The 18,713-nt window shown below is 41.5% G+C and overlaps 1 protein-coding gene across 20 annotated transcripts in view; it reads left to right on the top strand.

The window, feature by feature from the left end:
* LOC120810078 (focal adhesion kinase 1) overlaps positions 1–18,713 on the top strand; it is a 47,246-nt gene that overhangs the window by 17,238 nt on the left and 11,295 nt on the right. For 7 of the 20 annotated variants that reach the window (XR_013453854.1, XM_078095295.1, XM_078095288.1 and 4 more), the window contains 21 exons: positions 14–101; positions 799–878; positions 1,049–1,111; positions 1,225–1,279; positions 1,650–1,790; positions 2,085–2,162; positions 2,934–3,041; positions 3,517–3,634; positions 3,932–3,962; positions 4,348–4,418; positions 4,869–4,886; positions 5,528–5,584; positions 6,798–6,818; positions 8,181–8,278; positions 8,514–8,598; positions 8,696–8,796; positions 9,255–9,370; positions 10,144–10,244; positions 10,356–10,445; positions 10,628–10,832; positions 15,472–15,583. Coding sequence is in view for 19 of the 20 variants with exons in the window: in XM_078095295.1 (XP_077951421.1) it covers positions 14–101; positions 799–878; positions 1,049–1,111; positions 1,225–1,279; positions 1,650–1,790; positions 2,085–2,162; positions 2,934–3,041; positions 3,517–3,634; positions 3,932–3,962; positions 4,348–4,418; positions 4,869–4,886; positions 5,528–5,584; positions 6,798–6,818; positions 8,181–8,278; positions 8,514–8,598; positions 8,696–8,796; positions 9,255–9,370; positions 10,144–10,244; positions 10,356–10,445; positions 10,628–10,832; positions 15,472–15,583 (1,837 nt within the window). In the remaining variant the exon portion in view is untranslated. Of the gene's footprint in view, positions 1–13; positions 102–798; positions 879–1,048; positions 1,112–1,224; positions 1,280–1,649; positions 1,791–2,084; positions 2,163–2,933; positions 3,042–3,516; positions 3,635–3,931; positions 3,963–4,347; positions 4,419–4,868; positions 4,887–5,527; positions 5,585–6,797; positions 6,819–8,180; positions 8,279–8,513; positions 8,599–8,695; positions 8,797–9,254; positions 9,371–10,143; positions 10,245–10,355; positions 10,446–10,627; positions 10,833–15,471; positions 15,584–16,743; positions 18,184–18,713 lie in introns of those variants that run through there. The other 13 variants (XM_078095290.1, XM_078095284.1, XM_078095289.1 and 10 more) reach the window with 5 other exon arrangements.

The following is an 18,713-nucleotide window of genomic DNA, read 5'->3' as shown; positions in this document are numbered from 1 at the left end:
CTGTCATTCTCAGGTATGAGTTGCGGATGCGGTACCTTCCTAAAGGTTACCTCAGCCATTTCTCTGAGGACAAACCCTCTCTTAACTACCTCTATCACCAGGTGAGGCATAAACAAGAGGACACAGAAAGGCCTAAGCCTGGGCAAACAATACTAACTAAAAAAAATAATCTGGTATTAAAGGATATCACCAGCTCTTTGTCATTGGATCTGCTCTGTCACTTGCTCCTTGTTGCTTTTTGTATGGTTAGACAAACCATACCTTGAAACAGATTACTGAAAAGATACTTGAGTGACACAATTGATTCTCCTCTTACAAGGAACTGTGCTATAATATTATAGCAGGGTTGTTAAAGAACATTGGGCCTCACTCACTAAAATATTTCGAAGAATATTTCGACATGAGAAAAAAGAAGAAAAGTCAGATTCATCACGTGGTCTTACAGCTGAGTGGTTTGCACCTGTGTTCTTATCATACTGTAAGGCTCCATGATGACGGCTCTTGGTAGCCTAAAGCATCCCACGAGCTACTCGTCACTCCCTGCAAATAGATCGACATTGTCCTGGAAGATGCTCTACCTCCTCCGGGTACAATATACATCATTCTGCAGCAGCAGTAAATATGCCGCTGTGCAAGTAGACTTGAGAAAAAAGGCCTACTCTGGGTCTGTAAATAGTATTACCGAACACAAATTATTGAATTGGGTGTTTCTCAATAATATAAAACATGCATTTTTAAATAAATTGAAGTAATTGTAAAGACTGAGGCCCATTGTTTTGTTGCATTGTGTTTATACAGGTAAAGAGTGACTACATGCAACACATAGCTGACCAGGTGGATCAAGAAATTGCTCTGAAACTGGGCTGTTTGGAAATTAGGTGAGAAAATGACATCTGTTCTTTTGCTACAATCGTTTATTTATCGTTTAAGAATTGACTGAATAATGCTGTACTTTTGGTACTTTTATTACCTGCTTCTATCATAGCCGTTTTCCAGTGATCTAAAAAACTATGAATGACTGTTTAACCTTTTTCTGTGAATTCCGTAGGAGGTTCTTCAGAGAAATGCCTGGCAACGCCCTTGATAAGAAATCCAATTATGAACTTTTAGAGTAAGATTGCTTTTATCTGGTTCACACTGTCAGCCACATTGCCTCACATTTAAATTTTGTTTTTTTAGATTTATCCTATTAAAAGATAAATGTTTTTATTCTGTTATGTTTAGGAAAGACGTTGGTCTGAGAAGGTTCTTCCCCAAAAGCCTGCTGGACTCTCTCAAGGTGAGGATAAAATACTCATCGTGTAGCAAGGGGACAAGTGACTTTCATCTCCATCACTAACCAGCACACATCGTCTGCCATTTAAATTCAATTGCAAGATGACAGAAGTGTCAGCGGTGGAGACTCCTTTGGGAATCCTTGTCCCACTCACTCGGCCGAATGAGCTGACGGCTATTTGACGGCGCAGCAGACTGACTGGCAGAGAAACTAACCTGATGACAGAATGAATGTCGAATAATCTGATTGTCTGGAATCAAGTGACATGTGCTGTTGTCACTCGCAGTGTGCTTTGTCATTTCTTGGCTCAGAACCAACTTTCTCCCAGAAAGCATTGACCTGTGGAATTTTTTTTTTTCTCCCACTCTGGCAGGCGAAGACTCTCCGGAAGCAGATTCAGCAAACCTTTAAGCAGTTTGCTAACCTCAACGATGAGCAGAGCATCCACAAGTTCTTTGAGATACTGTCTCCCATCTACCGCTTTGACAAGGAGTGCTTCAAATGTGCTTTGGGGGTAGGGCAACACTCAACAACACAATTTAGGAGGTCGAACCGATTCAGCTTTTAGAATGGAAGGTTCTCTTTAATTTATTTAAATACAGCTTCATTTAACTTTATTCTTGTTATTGTTACTATCGCCTACTGAATGCAGATTTTTCTCTCTCCTAGAAGGCATTTCCTATTAAAATATGTGAAAACAGATGAGAAGATTCAAATTGTTTATTCTATTAGTTAATTTTTCCATGTACCGTGTTTAGTAAATAATGCGGATGATATGATGGAATTTGACATTTATCTCCCTCCGCAGTCTAGTTGGATCATATCAGTGGAGTTAGCTATTGGACCAGAAGAAGGAATCAGCTACCTCACAGATAAGGGCTCAATGGTGAGTATGCAGACAACTCATCTCACAAGGTCCATCTATGTCCTTGGTGATATGGTGGTGATATAGCTGTTTAAAGATGAACTCTTTAGTTCATTAATTGTTTAAATGGCATCAGATTTTTCAGGCTAACCAGTCCAAAAGATTTTTCAGCACTACTATATGCTGCACTGGTGTTTAATGCTTACTGCTGCATACTAGATGTTTTTATTTTGAAGGCTAGATTGGCAATCTATCATAAAGCCCTCTGCTGGCTGTCCTCTCCAGTAGACAGATTTTCTCTTGACTCCACACTTGCCCAAATTAAAAGGAGTCTTAAAATGTCAGTGGTCAAGTCATTTTTCTTACAAAGCATATGGTACGAGCCGCAGAGAGCCACATGTGTGCAGTCACTATGTGATCCACACAGCTGCATTTGGGAGGTACTGACTGCACTGCCAACTCAAAATGCAAGAAACAGCTGGAAGCCTTTTTCCTCCAGTGCATAAATTGAGGTATTACATTTCAACTTGATGATGACAGGCTGTCAAAATGTCTCCAGTTAATTCGATAAGTCGATTCAGGGAGCGTGTCCCGTTTGGCCTTCATGCACACGTGAAACTCCCCTTTGATCATGTTGTCTTTCTCGGCATTTCTGCCCATTTCAAAAATAGATACATGACTGACTGGTGCCATGGAAAAAAAAGAAGGTCTCAGCCCTTGGCAAATATGTATACGTACATTATACAGTATGTGTTATAAAATGTTTATGTGTATCTGTCTTTGTCGTTGCAGCCGACACACTTGGCTAACTTTAACCAGGTTCAGACCATCCAGTACTCTGCTTTGGAAGAGAAGGACAGGAAAGGCATGTTGCAGCTCAACGTAGCAGGAGCTCCAGAGGTGAAAAGACACTGTCACACCTTGGACTCAATGTTTTACTTTTTAATTGTAGCGTGATTCACTGTTTGGATAATGCTTGCAGTACTTCCTCAAGTTGTAGTTTAACAGCCAATCTGCAGTAAAAAACAATGCGGGGAAAGAAGGAAACCGCCCATTGGGAGGGTGAAGGCGGGTGTTGCCATCTGCACTTGAGTGTCGAAGTGAGAGCGTCTGTCGAGAGGCTGTATGTCTGCAGAAGGCTTTTCTAGTGTGTGTGTGTGTGTGTGTGTGTGTGTGTGTGTGTGTGTGTGTGTGTGTGTGTGTGTGTGTGTGTGTGTGTGTGTGTGTGTGTGTGTGTGTGTGTGTGTGTGTGTGTGTGTGTGTGTGTGTGCGCGCGCGCACTGGTAGAAGACGTTACCCGTATTAAAGCTCTCACTGTGTCTCTGTGAAGCAACGCTCTGTCCCAATAATCCTGTGTGTGTGTGTGTGTGTGTAGCCCCTCACTGTCACCACGGCATTGCTGACTACGGCAGAAAACATGGCTGACTTGATTGACGGCTACTGTCGGCTCGTCTCCTCGGCTGCTCACTCCTTCATTGTCAGAGTCCACAAAGGTATGATGCACCACTACTCTCACATTTTTCTCTTCACCATAGACCCGCGTTTGGGTCTATTCTGGCATTTTAATGGTTTAGTTTTGTGCAGTTAATGATTATTGGGATAATTTCTATGTTGTCTGGTAACTTTAAGCAACAAAAGAATTCCTGTCAGCCATCGGATTTGGGATGATGAGGACTTTGCATAACCAGCCAATGTTTAGTCTTTTTTTAAATAAATATGGCTTCCAAGAACTGGTTACCATGATGCAGTGTGTTCCCAGTCTAATTCATGTATTTATTTTGTGTCTCCAGAGGGGGACAGAGCTCTGCCGTCCATCCCCAAGTAAGTTAACGGACCTATTTGGTCTCATCAGCTGCCTTATCAAGTAAAACCAATGTGTCTGTTTCCTGTGATAGAAGCAGTGTAGTCAAGTTTTACCTTCTAATTTCTTCATTTTTTGCTTGAGTGACAAGGCTGTCTTGCACTGGCAATAGTAGTTATTTATAAGTCCTTAAATACTTGAATACTGGATTATATTTTGTAAAAGAAATAGATGTCTGTTTGTCTTTTTTTCTCGGATGTTCAGCATTCAAAATTAACACACATGACAGGATGTGGGAGGATTTTCATTCCTCTGGCTGCGCTGCGATCTTCATAGCGGCATTTTAGAGCTGCTTTGGGTTTAGATTAATGTGAACCCAAAAGGATTTTCTCATCTCTCTTCCAGAGTATCAAACCATGAGAGGCGGATGGAAAAACGGATGGAAGGAGTAAGGACCAGAGCTGTTTGTGTCTCAGGTATAAACCCCTGTCTCACTTTCCCTTTTCCCCGTCGCTCTGTCTCCCCCCCTGTTTGTGTTCCTGTCTGTGTGCCGCTTTAAATGTCACAAGTGGCAGTGACTGCTAGCAGTCGGATAAAGGGTTCATAGATATGTGTTCGTACCCGGTCCCCTCCATAAAGCCTCATCTGTGTGTGCAATGAAGAGTCCTTGTCTCGCCAGATGTCCCCGTGGAGAGCTTTAGTCACTGTCACTCTCCCTGTGTCGTAACTGTCTACTGACCTCTGACTAACTCAGTTACCCAGACTTGTAGGAAAATTGCCGTGGATATAATATCAAGTTATTTAATAACATCTGTGACCTTATTTGTTTTTCTCTTAACAGTGGAACTAATGCTCTATCTCCTGTGTGTGTGTGTGTGTGTGTGTGTGTGTGTGTGTGTGTTTCATGCTGCATGTGGCTTCTGCAGGTCACACTAGTGGCGATGGTAAACAATTTATTTTCTATTAACAGCCCTAAACTAGTAACTTAATGTATTTTCTGTGTCGACATTTAGCGCCCTGTGAGTGTGCTGTATCTCTGTATCTCTTGTAAGCATTTCAGCCCTTATCCATGACTCAACCTGTTATTCTTCCACTTGTTTCCCTGGAAAGAATGAACGTTTCCATCCCTCCCCTTTCCGATCCTGTGTCCGTCTCTCTGCCTCTTTTTATTGTACTCCTCTGTCCTACATCACTTGTGCGCAGCTGTTTTATAGTATAAGACAATTTAAATTGTTGCCCATGTGTTGGAATCCGGTATGGTGACGGTCTTTTGGAAAGGTACGTCTGTCTGACTGGTGGGGTTCTGTTATTGTTGCCATGGTCACTCCTTATTTGTCTGCCAAAGTGTGTTCCCGAAACAAAGTGTTTCACAATGACGACGGTTAATAATCGCAGTATTTCCTGAGAATCCAGGTGACGCAAAGAATTTATAAAAACGGGGCTTTTGGTTCGGGTTGTGTTGGAAGCATTTGGAATGCAGTATCAAAAGGAAGCTTTATCTGTCGGCTTGTTTGAACACTTATCTGTTTTTTGTGTACCACTAAGTAAGACCCGATGCCTTTTGCCTCCCCACTTTGCTCTGCAGAAACGGACGACTATGCTGAGATCATAGATGAGGAGGACACCTATACGATGCCTTCAAGTAAGTTCCAATGCACATTGCAGGCAGTTTATTTGACATCTGGAAAAGGGCACAGGTCATCACTGTGCACCTGTGCGTTTGCGCCGGCGATCAGCGGACCTCTTCGGCCTAGTGCAGCACACCGTGTGTTCATTCTAGTGTCAGTTCCTGTGTGTGCAGGCGACAAGCTTGTCGAGGTGAAGAGGGGAGTGCGCTTGTGTGCTTGTGTTTATCAATTTAGACTAATTCATTGTGTGTCCTGATATCTCAATACATTAAGTTATTGCCCAGTCGCAGGCTTTATCTCAGCTCTTCAAGTCATGAATGTACACAATAACTAATGTGTTGATTAGTCAAGGGGAATGGCATCGTGAACTGTGGCGTGTTCAAATTAAAGTTGTTGAGTATGGAGAGCAACTTCTGTAAAACATCTGTTTTGAATGTTTAATTTCTCTCCAACATATAGAAAGATTTACTGATACTGTGGACCTGATGCAGCTTTGAGTTAAACTATTTTTATATTGGTGGACTAAACAAGGACATAAATGACCGATTTTCCGTGGTTACATGTGGCGTCTTATAAAAGAGGAAACCACTTGAACCACTTCCTGCTTGGATATGAAAAGGTCTACAAACTGTTTGTTTTAGTGTGTCGTCATCAGCTTCCAGAGATTGCTTTGAGACATCTCGACAAAATGTTGACGTTACCTTAAACATTTAAAAAAATTGACTGCTAATCACTTTTATGATAAGCGTTTACTTTGTTAATTACATTAATTTAGAGGCTCTTGTATATTTATGGGAATTCTTATCTAAAACATGAAGAGTCGTAGGGCTGTTCATATACAACTCACTGCACTGCTAAGTCGTAATGCAACACACAGAGGCAGTGGATGTGAGTGCACCTTAGCACGTAGCAGGGAAAGAAGCAGCAATGTTAAGTGACAGTCACTAAATTCCGCATTGAACAATCCTCAAACTATTCCCCTTTTGTAGCACAAGTTGTTCCATGTTTTTTCAATTTCAATGTGACATTGCTTTTTGCATAAATTATAGCTAGCACCAAAGTCCTGTGGACAGTTATAAACACAGAAGAACACAGAGAGAACGCAAGTATGCAGGAACGGAATCAATGTCACACCTACTTCAATTGTTAAAGACTGCAGTCGCAATTATTGATCTCTGTACTCACAGCTAGTCATTTCTGTCTCCTATCACTAACTCGTTTTCCCAGAATACTATGGACTAGACCAAGGTAATGATTGGAACGTTACATAAGTTTGGTTGTAGTGTGTTGGCACTTTGATTCGGTGGTTGTTGTGATCTTTATTTTATGTTTGCCTGCAACTGTGAAATAAAACTGAATGTATTTCAGCACATGTACCCACTTGATTTGACCCCCCCCCCCCCCCTGCGGATGTTTGATGTGCTGTCAGTCTTGGGCTGAATTTTGACGGTAGCTTTAGAGCAGAAACCAAGTTGTTGGATAAGGATTGTGTTGTGTATTGCTGAAGCCCTTTTACACATCAGGGTAAAAACTAGATGGAACAGTCCAAAACGTTTTATAAACTGTTTAACCAGGCCAGTTGACACGGAGCAGGAAGTTCTGTAAGAGGGAAGGGTTTAAATAGAAACATTTTAAACCAAAACCACTAAGAGAGTAATCCCACTCTATTGTTCAGCCGTAATGATTGACTTCTTTAAGGTTACATGAGCGACATTTAGAGGCAGGGCGCATTGATTCATAACCAATTGTGTGTCGCAAGCTCATTTCTTGTTTTTCCCATTTCTGTTTTTTTTTTTTTTTTGCAAAGCATAGTGGTCTCTAAAGGTCACACATGCGTTGAACATGTGACAACTGTAAACAGTATAAAAGAGATTTGTTAAATCCTGTATGCTTATGCATGCTATACTCATGCGCTGATTACATGGAAAAGTCCGGTCAACAGTGTCTGCAAACCTCCAGCCACTAAAGAGCCTGAGGTTTGAAGACCTATTTATTCTTATTTTCCTCAAAACTTCTAATAAAACGGAAAAAAAATTCTAGCCCTACAGAACCGAAAATTGAGAAGAAATCTGACTGCCTCAAATAAGAAAGAAAGAAAATAAATGAAACCCCCCTAAATCTGCCTGTGAGCTTTGAATTCCAGTCATTGTCTCACTATTGTACAATTCACCAGACATTCAAATGTGTCCATTTAAATTCATATGTCCACTGAGAGTTTCTGTTGTTGTCTGTGTTACACGGCATGTCTGCCTGTGGTTTGTTGGTGCTGCTATTGCATGTCGTTGACATTGAGCTTTGTTGATTTTTGTTGCTAATAAAATTAAGCTTGTCAGAACACGAATGTGCACTATTCTTCTGGAAATTCAGGATAATTTTATTTGAATAGCTGCATGGCACCGCATAATGGTAGCCGTCTCATTTGTAGGATTAAATATAAAAAATCAAATTGATAAAGAAAATAATGAGTTTAACCTTTTTTAGCCGTCAAAGACATATTTAAATAAACTGCACAAATGCTCTGACAAATTTAAATGCAAGGCTGACTATGAAGTGTGTGGGCACTAATGTAAAGGTCTTCTCACTCTGTGTCTGTGTATGTTGTGTAAACAGCACGTGACTATGAAATTCAGCGAGAATGCATTGAATTGGGACGCTGCATTGGTGAGGGTCAGTTTGGAGACGTCCACCAAGGAGTCTACATCAGCCCGGTACGTACAGTAGTCTCTCTCTCACACACACGTATCTTAATATCTGTATGTCTGGATTCATGGTAGCTTTTTATCTGAATAATCTTATTAAAATAAACCAGTACTGATGGTCTTTAACAAATGGTTGAGTAAACATTTGGTAGCATTAAACCCTTCACTCACAAATTGGCTGAATTTAGTTTTAGATGAAATGTAATGCTGATCGTGTAGTTGAGTTGGAATATCTTCCTCGCAGGAGAACCCTGCTCTGTCCGTGGCAGTGAAGACGTGTAAGAATTCGACGGCGGACAGTGTCCGGGAAAAGTTTCTCCAAGAAGCATGTAAGTTCAACAGTCAGGAGTGCGCAGAATAGCCTTTTCGGTGCAGAAGAACTTGCAGGCTGTTTTTGAACCGAACCCCATTCATCTTTACCTGCAGTAACCATGCGTCAGTTTGACCACCCGCACATTGTGAAGCTGATGGGCGTCATCCCAGATAATCCAGTCTGGATCATCATGGAGCTCTGCACGCTGGGAGAGGTAGGACGCGATTAACATGGATGTGTGCGTAGGTTAAAAAGCTTATTTAAGTATCACTGTAAACCGTAAAGCTCATTTTTCAATCGTTTAAAAAAAGAACAGCACAGTGAAGATATATATATATATATATATATATATATATATATATATACTTTTTTTTTTAAATGTCTAGTTGTAAAATAGATTAACAGAAATATCCACAGTACATACAGCTACATCTTTCGTTGTCACTTTGCATTAGTGTATTATTCTCAACTGTGTTTACTGTAAAAATCCAAGTGATGAATAGTTTCTCAATTAGTAATAAATTGCATTTACTTTGGTTTAAAAAATAATCCTTCACGTTCAATATCGTATGTATGTTTGCATTTGTTTGTGATTTTGGTTCTTAGAGCAAATGGATTTTAGAGCTCTAGATCTCCACATCACCTGTTTTACTTTCCTTCCGTCCTCCATAGTTAAGGTCCTTTCTCCAGGTGAGGAAGTACAGTCTAGACCTGGCCTCTCTCATCCTGTACTCGTATCAGCTCAGCACGGCACTGGCATATCTGGAGAGCAAGCGCTTTGTGCACAGGTATCATCACTGTCTTCCAAACACCCATAATACCACAATATTTTACAATGATAAAAGGCACCACACGATGGAAATGAAGTCAAGTAACATTAAAATGAAATGTGTGTAGTGATTAATTCAATAAATGAAAGAATATTTATTTCATGTCAAATAGACATTTTCTGTAAAAACCACAGCTCAGCGTTGCCACCTACTGGAGAAATGACGACATGTGTGTGATATGTTGGAAAGCATTGTTCCTGATTCTTTGTAGATGGCTCATTAGAAGGAGGGACACTGGTTATTTGGTTATAGGCGACTGTGGGTCGTCCTTCAATCAGAGGGTTGTCGGTTCGATCCCAGGCTCTGCTGACCCGCATGTTGATGTGTCCTTGGGCAAGACACTTAAGCCAACATTGCTCCTGTAGCTGTGACTACTGTGTGTGAATGTTAGTTACTGATGTGCAGGTGTCATTGTGTACGGTTCTCCTGTCATCAGTGTGTGAACTGGTTATTTGGTTATAGGCGACTGGGTGAGTGGGGAGCACGTCGTCCTCCAATCAGAGGCCTGTGTATGGTTCTCCTCATCAGTGTATGAATGGGTGTGAATGGATGAATGATGTTATGTAGTGTTAAAGCGCTTTGAGTGGTCAGAAGACTAGAAAAGCGCTATAAAAGTACAGTCCATTTACCATTTATTTGCTGTTTGTTTTATATGATGTTTCTTTTCAGAAGCTACATAAGACAACAATTGTTGTCAAAGTGTGCGCTCACTTTGGATTTGTCTTCCTCAGGGACATCGCCGCGCGGAACGTCTTGGTGTCTACAGTTGACTGTGTAAAACTTGGGGACTTTGGTTTGTCTCGATATATGGAAGATAGCTCGTATTATAAGGGTAAATGCAACACCGCCTATAATTGCGACCCGTCTCTGTCATAACACCATCATAATCACTACTGTCATTAATTGGACTGACGTGAACTGAGCTGATCATCTGATTTTTCAGCATCTAAAGGTAAACTGCCCATTAAGTGGATGGCTCCAGAGTCCATTAACTTCAGGCGGTTTACCACAGCAAGCGACGTCTGGATGTTTGGTGAGTTTAAGTCTTTGTTTTCTTCTTTCTTTTTTAATTTCTTCGGTGGATTTGTACCAGGCTTTTAATGCTGCGTGGTTTTTAGTTTTACGTCTGACTTTAGCAGTATTAACGAGCCAATAGGTGAATGTCTCCGTCTCTTGCAGTGAGTGAGTTTTTCTGCTTTCCCGTCCTTCCACCAGGTGTCTGTATGTGGGAGATCCTAATGTTCGGCATCAAGCCTTTCCAGGGTGTGAAGAACAACGATGTCATCGGCAGGATAGAGAACGGCGAGCGCCTGGCGATGCCCCCTCAGTGCCCTCCTACTCTCTACAGCTTGATGACAAAGTGTTGGTCGTATGATCCAAGCAAGAGGCCACGCTTCACCGAGCTGAAAACACAACTGAGGTATTTAATAGAGTGCGGATTAAATGTCTCCGTGTGTGTGTGTCTCGCTGAAGACGTGTATTCTGAATTTGGTATTGTTGTTGTGAAGAGTAAGTTTCATTTCTCAAATAGTTTGTTTCCTCGTGCCTTCCTAACAGCAGATGTCGCTGTCTGTGCTGGTAATCTAACAAGAGGAATGAGGCCAACCAAAAGATAGAGATTATACTTTTAAAATCAAGCAATGTATTTCGGTCTTTATTTATGGTTTATGGTCATACATCACCAGTGTCCTGAATATGTGCATTTGGAAATAATTACAATATGACCATAATTTATCTGCAGTCAAGTCATATAGACTTCAGCCTTACACTATTTGAGTTCTACATTGTTTTGCTTGATTCCATTTGATTGTGATCCCGTTCCTCCTTAAAGCTGTTCACATCTATAGTGGATGGAAGATGTAGGATTCCTAGTACATCAGTGCTACTTGTTTTATCATAAACGTGGTTTCTACATGGTTCAACTCCCTCAGGATAAACCTGAATTCTGATTTATAGTGAGTGTTTCTTTTCAAATGTACAAATAATAATCAATCAATAATCAAACTGTACAAATAATTGATTCAGACTGCACTTCATCTCCTGTTTAGTCTAATGGCCGCATAGTTGGCATGGTAACATGGATGTGATGATGACAAAGAGATTAAATAATATCTCGGTCACGCCTCCTTGACTAAACGATACATCACAACACCTTTGTTTCGAGCTTTGCCCAAAGACATGGATCTTTCCAGAGATACTCTCCCACACGCTGAGATCAGATAAGACAAAGCAAGACAAGACTGTATACAAGTCAGACACTGTTGCGTCAGTACATTGTCACTGATATTCCCTTTAAGACAGGAAGAGTCTGACCTGTTCATGAGTCATATTATGTCGTACTTCATTCAATGAAGAGAAGTTTGTGAACTAATTCATCAAATGGAAATTAAATGAAATGAGAGTCGCACTCCTTCGACCCTCCGTCTGACAACCAGCAAAGCTAACGTGTGTGTGAAGTGATAGTTAATAGTTAGCAGTAAAACTATTAACATTTCAAAGACGAAATTGAACAAGGGAAGGGCACCTTTCTTTTTCAACCATTAGGGAGCTTTTCCCACCAACAGTGACTCAACAATTCATAATCACACAGACACGAACAGACTTGCAGTTTGTGGGAAGTAGCGCTTCAGCTGATGGAAACGTAGGAGAAACAAACGGGAGTGGTGCTGGTAGTGATGAAATAACGTTTGGAGGGCTGCTGTAAAAGAGTGCAAACTGAATCTCTGTGGTAACAGTCAATGAAGCTTATTTGCAACACGAATTGTTACTTGGGTTTCATATTCATTTAATTAACTTCACCTCAGTGTAGCCGTATATACCAGCTCTGTTTTTCTTTATATTATTCATTTAAAATGATCATTTTATTGTTTTCAAATTGTCTAAAATGCTTGTCCAGTGTGTTTTACAGATATAAATATTCAATATACTTCTAACAAAAAAAAAGTAATGATATCTACAGTAAATATTACTGCCAACATGTCGACAGTGCTATTTCGGCTCTGTTTTGAATCAATACATCAGATTTATTGTTTCTTAAACATAACAATAGTATTCTGTTAGCTTAATTATATTTACAAAAAAACAACCACAACAGATTCTGGAGCTTTACACAACAAACGTGTTCCCTCCTTTGTCATTATTATCTACTTCCGTTTATCATCTACAATATTATGTTTTCATACTATGTTTCCAATCACTCAAAATTGAATTTACATGTAGCGTTCGTATTGTACATTTTGACGTTTAGTTAAACAACAGGAGCAGCCAGATGCCATGTTTCCTGCTACATGCACATTCCTTCTCCTGTTCTTTCTCACTCACACAGAAACAGGAGATTAAGAGCACAAATTCAACTCCTGTGGTTTTTATTAGTTCGCTTAAAACCAGCATGACTCGCACCTTAAATTCCCCCTGAAAGTACCTCTTTGCCTCCTTTTCAAAATTATTTTGTTCCCAATCCCGACCTCCTGATCATGGAGGGAGGGAGGGAGGGAGGGAGGGAGAGTGGGAGAGGGAGGGAGGGAGAGATTTTTGCAGTACTGTACTCTCCTAGTCAAAGGTCTGGTGCCGCTGGCCCATCCTCATTTTAGTGGCTGCATTATTCTCCTAAAAGGGTTTGACTGGAAATACTGCGGGGCTGTTGGACGACCTGTAGTTAAGGTACAGTATTGTCTCTATGTCCATGCCTTTGTCTCATCAGGCTTTTTGTCCTTAGAAGTAAACCTTCTGTTTAGAAAAATGTGTGCCGACGCACTTGAACCCAGATGTCTAAATCGTGGCGCTCCGTGTCGATCAGTAGCGGGTATACTGGGCAGCTCGCAGGTGAAAAGATAAAACCCTGCAGAGATTGTGGAGTTTGCCCAGCCTTAGTAAATAATCTAAACAGGCCTCGTTATTCCAGGTGGCAGCGTGGTGTCGGTGGGGGAGGAGACGGGCAGCTTTGTGTTGCCAGGTGCTGATGTTGTCATTGTCACACATACCTGTGCATGATGTCATATATATTTTATCTGTGACTTGTTAATCATTGACTTTTCGAATACACGTGCAATAAAAAGGCCGTTGAGGTACAGAACTATAAGTTACATTTTAGAACTGAAATCCACTGTGATGCAGTCTTTGATTTTTAAGTCTGGATATAGTAAAAAGTAATGGATTCTATCTATTCTCAGTGCACAGTATTCATTCTAGACAATTACGATATTGGTATGAACATAAGATACACAATACTACTGATACCTACCAAAGATTAATACTTTCAAATGTATGTTTACTGCTTAAGAATTACAAAATGATGTAATTTTTTATCCAAGCAATATAAATATAATACATACTATTTTTAACTAGTAATTTATATTGTTTTCATAATTCAATGTATTGAACGAAGGCTGGAGAGAAGGACTTGAAGGGAGACAGATTTTGACAGGTGCAAGGACACAGACGCGCACACACGCGCACACACACACACACACACACACCATGCAGGAAATAACAGAACAGGAGGGTAATGACGTGACTGGAATCAGCCTTTACCCTTGTTGGGGAAAAGAGCGTGGAAGCAGTGTGTGACTGCGTGTACTGGATCGTTTAGCAGCCGTTTTCCCAGAGAACAGGTCAGTAAGGATCATTTTAGTAAATTCAGTGTGGTATCGTTGGCTGCATTTGACCTAAGAATGTTAAGTTTGGGGCGTGGGACTTTGCTAAACCTACAAGTGATTCATTTAATGTTAAGCAATATTACTCACAAAGTAATCTTCAACCGCTTTAGTTCCCGTTAAAGATTTGTACACTGAAAACCGATGACATCGGTAGTTTGTGTGAATATTAGTCAGCTTTATTGTGAATGAGGTCTCTACTTCAAAGTATTTAAAAGGTTGGATGAGTAAACCACGATGGACCATGTTGCAGCACAGACTCAGATTCATATCACACTGGCTCAAATTGTTTTCATTTTTACGCTCATGGATTTGCTCACTGAATATTATTGTCTGTTGCTAATCTGTAAAGGTAGTAAGACACAATGAGGGGCCAATAAGACGTAATAAAAATATTTTTTTATTATAGTTTTTGATGTTGTGTACAAACATTTGGAGGAATGGTCTGTATGTCTGTCGTGAGTTTGTATTACAGCTGACCATCACGGCGACGTGTGGGTGTGTGTTTATGGGATTATCCGAGTTTGTTGGGGAAACCCTTTGACTGGCGGTCGTATAACAAGGAGCGTGTGTGTGTGTGTGTGTGTGTGTGTGTGTATCTTCAGAACGGACTTAGTTTACAAAACGGGTCAAAGTGGGCTTTGCTTGCTGAGGAGACGGAGGTCCTTCGAGACGACGTGAGGAGCAATATCATAAAACAGTGAATAAAGATAAAAGGGGAAGCTCTGCCTTGGTCCGCCCTCTTGATTCCATGGAAGAGGAGGGTGAGACAGAGGCGTTAGTCATTTACGAGCCGGACCGCGATACCCACAGTGCACGAAGGAGCGCTGACGCGTGTCATTCACTGCAAAAGCATTCAGACAATAAGAGCAACTGGTGCGTGAGCGAAAAGTGTATAGTGTGTATGCACACTATACACTTTATGTATTAAGTATCGAGAAAATTGAATGTTCCCAGTCTGTGATCTATAACGTTCTCGTGTGTGTGTGTGTGTGTGTGTGTGTGTGTGCGTGTGTGTTTGTGTGTATATATTTAAGGTTAAAGTACTTAGTGAAAAACATTTTATGCATATTTTAAGTACAATTTTTAGTTTTTCATTTGTTATAGGATATCAAAATATATTTTCCGTTATGGCTAATTTCATACCTTGCCTTAAAAACAATGTCCTAATACAGAACTATTTATCTAGTCTAGTGTTCTATGCCGTATGTTTATTTGCGTTATTGAGAAAGTAACAGAAGCCACTATATCTACTTAAATAAGGTGACATTTCCCTGGAAAAAAAAAGGCGTCAGTATCTTTTTTGTGTTACATGGCTGAGACGGACTCCAGCCCCCCCGCGACCCTGTGTGCAGGATAAGCGGTGTGCAGATGGATGGATGGTAACACTTGTTTCCTTGTTTCCAGCACTATTTTAGAGGAGGAGAAGCAGCAGCAGAAGGAAAGGAGCAGGATGGAGATGAGGAGACAGGTCACTGTTTCATGGGACTCTGGAGGGTCTGATGAAGCGCCGCCAAAGGTAGGAGACCACCACACCTTGTGTGTTTGTGTTTCCGTCGGCCCGTCTTGTACGAGTGCAAACGGTGTAGTAACAAAGAGTTTGAGTATCTGCCGTCTCTGTGCTGTTGGCAGTCCGACGCCCTGATCGTCCTGAGTCCCACGCGCTCGCCAGCTTCCCGTCTGATATGCTTTCATGTGGTGTTGTATACTTTGCTGCATCATACATGATTCTAAGCTGCTGATGTTAAGCCATTGAAATTATTCAAATATGGACATATTTGAATCAATATTTCATCTTTTTGCACCAGTCTGACACTAGTGACATATTGAAATATTGCAGCGTCACTTGTCAGGGAGGTTTTTTTATAATGACAAAGGTTTAAGAAGACAAAATGCTGAGCTTTTGACTCCAGGCTTTTCAAGAAAGCGTGTCAGCAGCATGAAGCTCAGTCCCGTGTTAAGGTGCTAACGTACGGCGGTTGAACCTGTGACCTTTTCCAGCTTTTGTCTAAAAAAGAAGTATTATTTTTGTCAGTATGTAAGCCTCTATTCTTCTCAGTGTGATGATGACTGCAGTGGAGAGGTTACGGTTTGTATTCGTTGCTGGGTCTGTGTGCGCCATTGACCACATTCTGATTTATTTTACACACGTTTTACATGTTTGCAAATATGTCATTACTTCTTAAATGGTTATTAAGTCCATAAACTCCACCCCAACTCCCACCCCCACTTTTCCACATCACAGCTTGTTGCCCCAGCTGCTGGCTGCCTCACCCTCCCTCCCCGGCCCCCGTGCCCCTGCTGTTAGCATCTGCTAACTGTTTCTTAGGTTAAAACTAATGCCGTATGTCTGGAATGGTGTAGTTCACACAATTGAGATATTACTTATTTTAAGTAAGCAGTTGAACTATTCCTTTTATTCAGATTTTATTTAATTAAACTATATGTGTTTTATTTACTTGTCAACAAAATGAGTTGTAGTGTCTTCCAGGGAGGGAAATGTCATTTTGCTGAACAGTGTGCTTCAGAGGCACTGTGGCTTTATGGTCATAGTTATATTATATTTCTGTCTGTGCTTCGACCCTTCCGTCTCACCTGTCTGCTACATATCTCTGTCTCCCAGGTTACCTTTATTATTTCCATACGTCCGTCTTCTACCTTTTGTCTTTCTGTTTGCAGCCCAGCCGTCGTCCCTCCCCGCAGCCCACCTCCAGTCTGGATTGTCTGTCTGCTCCTTCGCCTCACTACCATTGCCATCCAAACCAGTGCTTTGCCTCACAGCTTTCCCTCTGCTTTGGAAACCCTCATCCTTCGTCTCCCTTCACCTCTTCCCACCCCCCCAATCCTCCAATCTACTCATCAGCTCTGCAACTTCCCCAGCACATTTCCTCTCCTCACACTCAATCGCCTCCTTTTCAAAAGATCCCTTTGCACAATAGCTCCCTCTCTGAGAACAGCACTAAGTTCCAGTCCCAATCCAAGGCCAGCTTGTCCCTACAGTCACAGACCAACTTGTACCCGGCACCTCTCAGCAGTTCAGAGAGCCTGTCAAATGGCAGCTGCCCCCACGAGACAAATCCCCCCGCTGGAGGCCACCTGCTCTGTTCATCCCAGCCAGAGTCAAACAGCTCTCCCTCCCAGCCCTTCTGCCGCTTCTCCCCACTCCTTTCCCGGTCCAGTTCTAACTATAACTCTCCGGCTCACAGCATGTCAAAAATGTGTCCCCACACCCTCCAAAACATCCAGCCCAAGTCAAACTCTAATCCCAAAAGCCTGCTGTTGGGCAATTTTCACAGTGGCTGCCGGGCTGACCCCAGCACCGCGGTACAACCCAACTCTGACCCGCAGCACCAACCCCCCGCTGTGCGGCCTTGTGGGAGGCCCCCGCTGGTCCCTCCAGCCGCCCTCTCGCACCCCTCCGCCTGCACTCTGTCCTCCGCTCACCACCGTCCACCGGGTCGAACGCCAAGCCTCCCCGTGAATGGCAAAGCACCTTTCACCGTCTCTTGCTCTGAAAGATGCATTTCTAGATCTTTGAAGGCAGGTGGCGTACTGTTGAGCTGTTTTTAACTAACTTATTTGTCTTCATCCAAACATTTGCAATGTGCAGGATTATGACATCTTTCGATACAGATCCACGGTCAATGATTTACAAAACCCAGAAAAGATCAGCTCGGCCTGCAGAGAAAACCAGATTATATACTAGTGGTGGATACATTTCTTCCTCCTTTGTAACTCTTTTGAATGTCGAACATTGATATTAGAAATACTACACAGTTTGACAAACATTTTTTGATCACAAGATTCAATAACTCAATCCGATCTTAATATAATTAACTGAGAGTGGTGATTTTGATACAATGCTTGCCAGCACCATTGACAATAAATGAGCATGTTTGTTATTGGCATGCTTTGTTTATGTCAGACCTGCAGATTGACTGTACTCGGGCATTGTGTTGATGTGTCCTTTGATTATTGCACCCATCCCCTGGTCAGGATTCTTACTAAAAATTCCTAATCCCTTGTCTAACATTCAAACCTATCAAACACACGTGAATTTAGATATAGTTTATTAATCATAAGCAAAAAATAAATACTCTCAAAATGAACCCCAAAAAATCTCTGTTCTCATTCAGACGTTGCTGGATTTAAAATCAAGTTACGTGTTGATTATTTTACACAAGCTAGAAACCAAAGTTCAAAATGAATGCGTTCATGTAATATGGCACATTTTTCCACTCCCCAAGTCCAGGGACACGGCCACGTTCAAGAGCAAAGGGCTTCAAGTGTAATTCAATATAATACCGTTGGTCTGTGTTCTTTACCAAAATGTCTCATTGAATTATTTATGATATACTTTAAAAGCAGAAAGTGGAGCCCAGGATTGAGAGAGTAACTACATGAATAAAGTGCTACCTGAAGGCCTCATACAGAGCTGCCCCTTTATCACCTCGGCCTAATGCTGTAGTGTCACTGCAGGCTTGTTTTGGTCGGTGACTCTTGTTTTCAGAACAAACCTTTTTGCCCCCCCGCTCAGCTTTAACATCAACACACCCGCTACGTGTAGGCTTCTGCTAAGAATTGTGACTTGCAGTGCTGCAAAGCCCATTAAAACATGAATCGTCAAAGAGAATACTTTTCGCACCGGC

Source organism: Gasterosteus aculeatus, chromosome 20 (genome assembly GCF_964276395.1).
Source record: "Gasterosteus aculeatus chromosome 20, fGasAcu3.hap1.1, whole genome shotgun sequence".
Classification (NCBI taxonomy): Eukaryota; Metazoa; Chordata; class Actinopteri; order Perciformes; family Gasterosteidae; genus Gasterosteus; species Gasterosteus aculeatus.
Note: the sequence above shows the minus strand (reverse complement) of the source record. Positions and strands in the feature narration are given on the sequence as shown.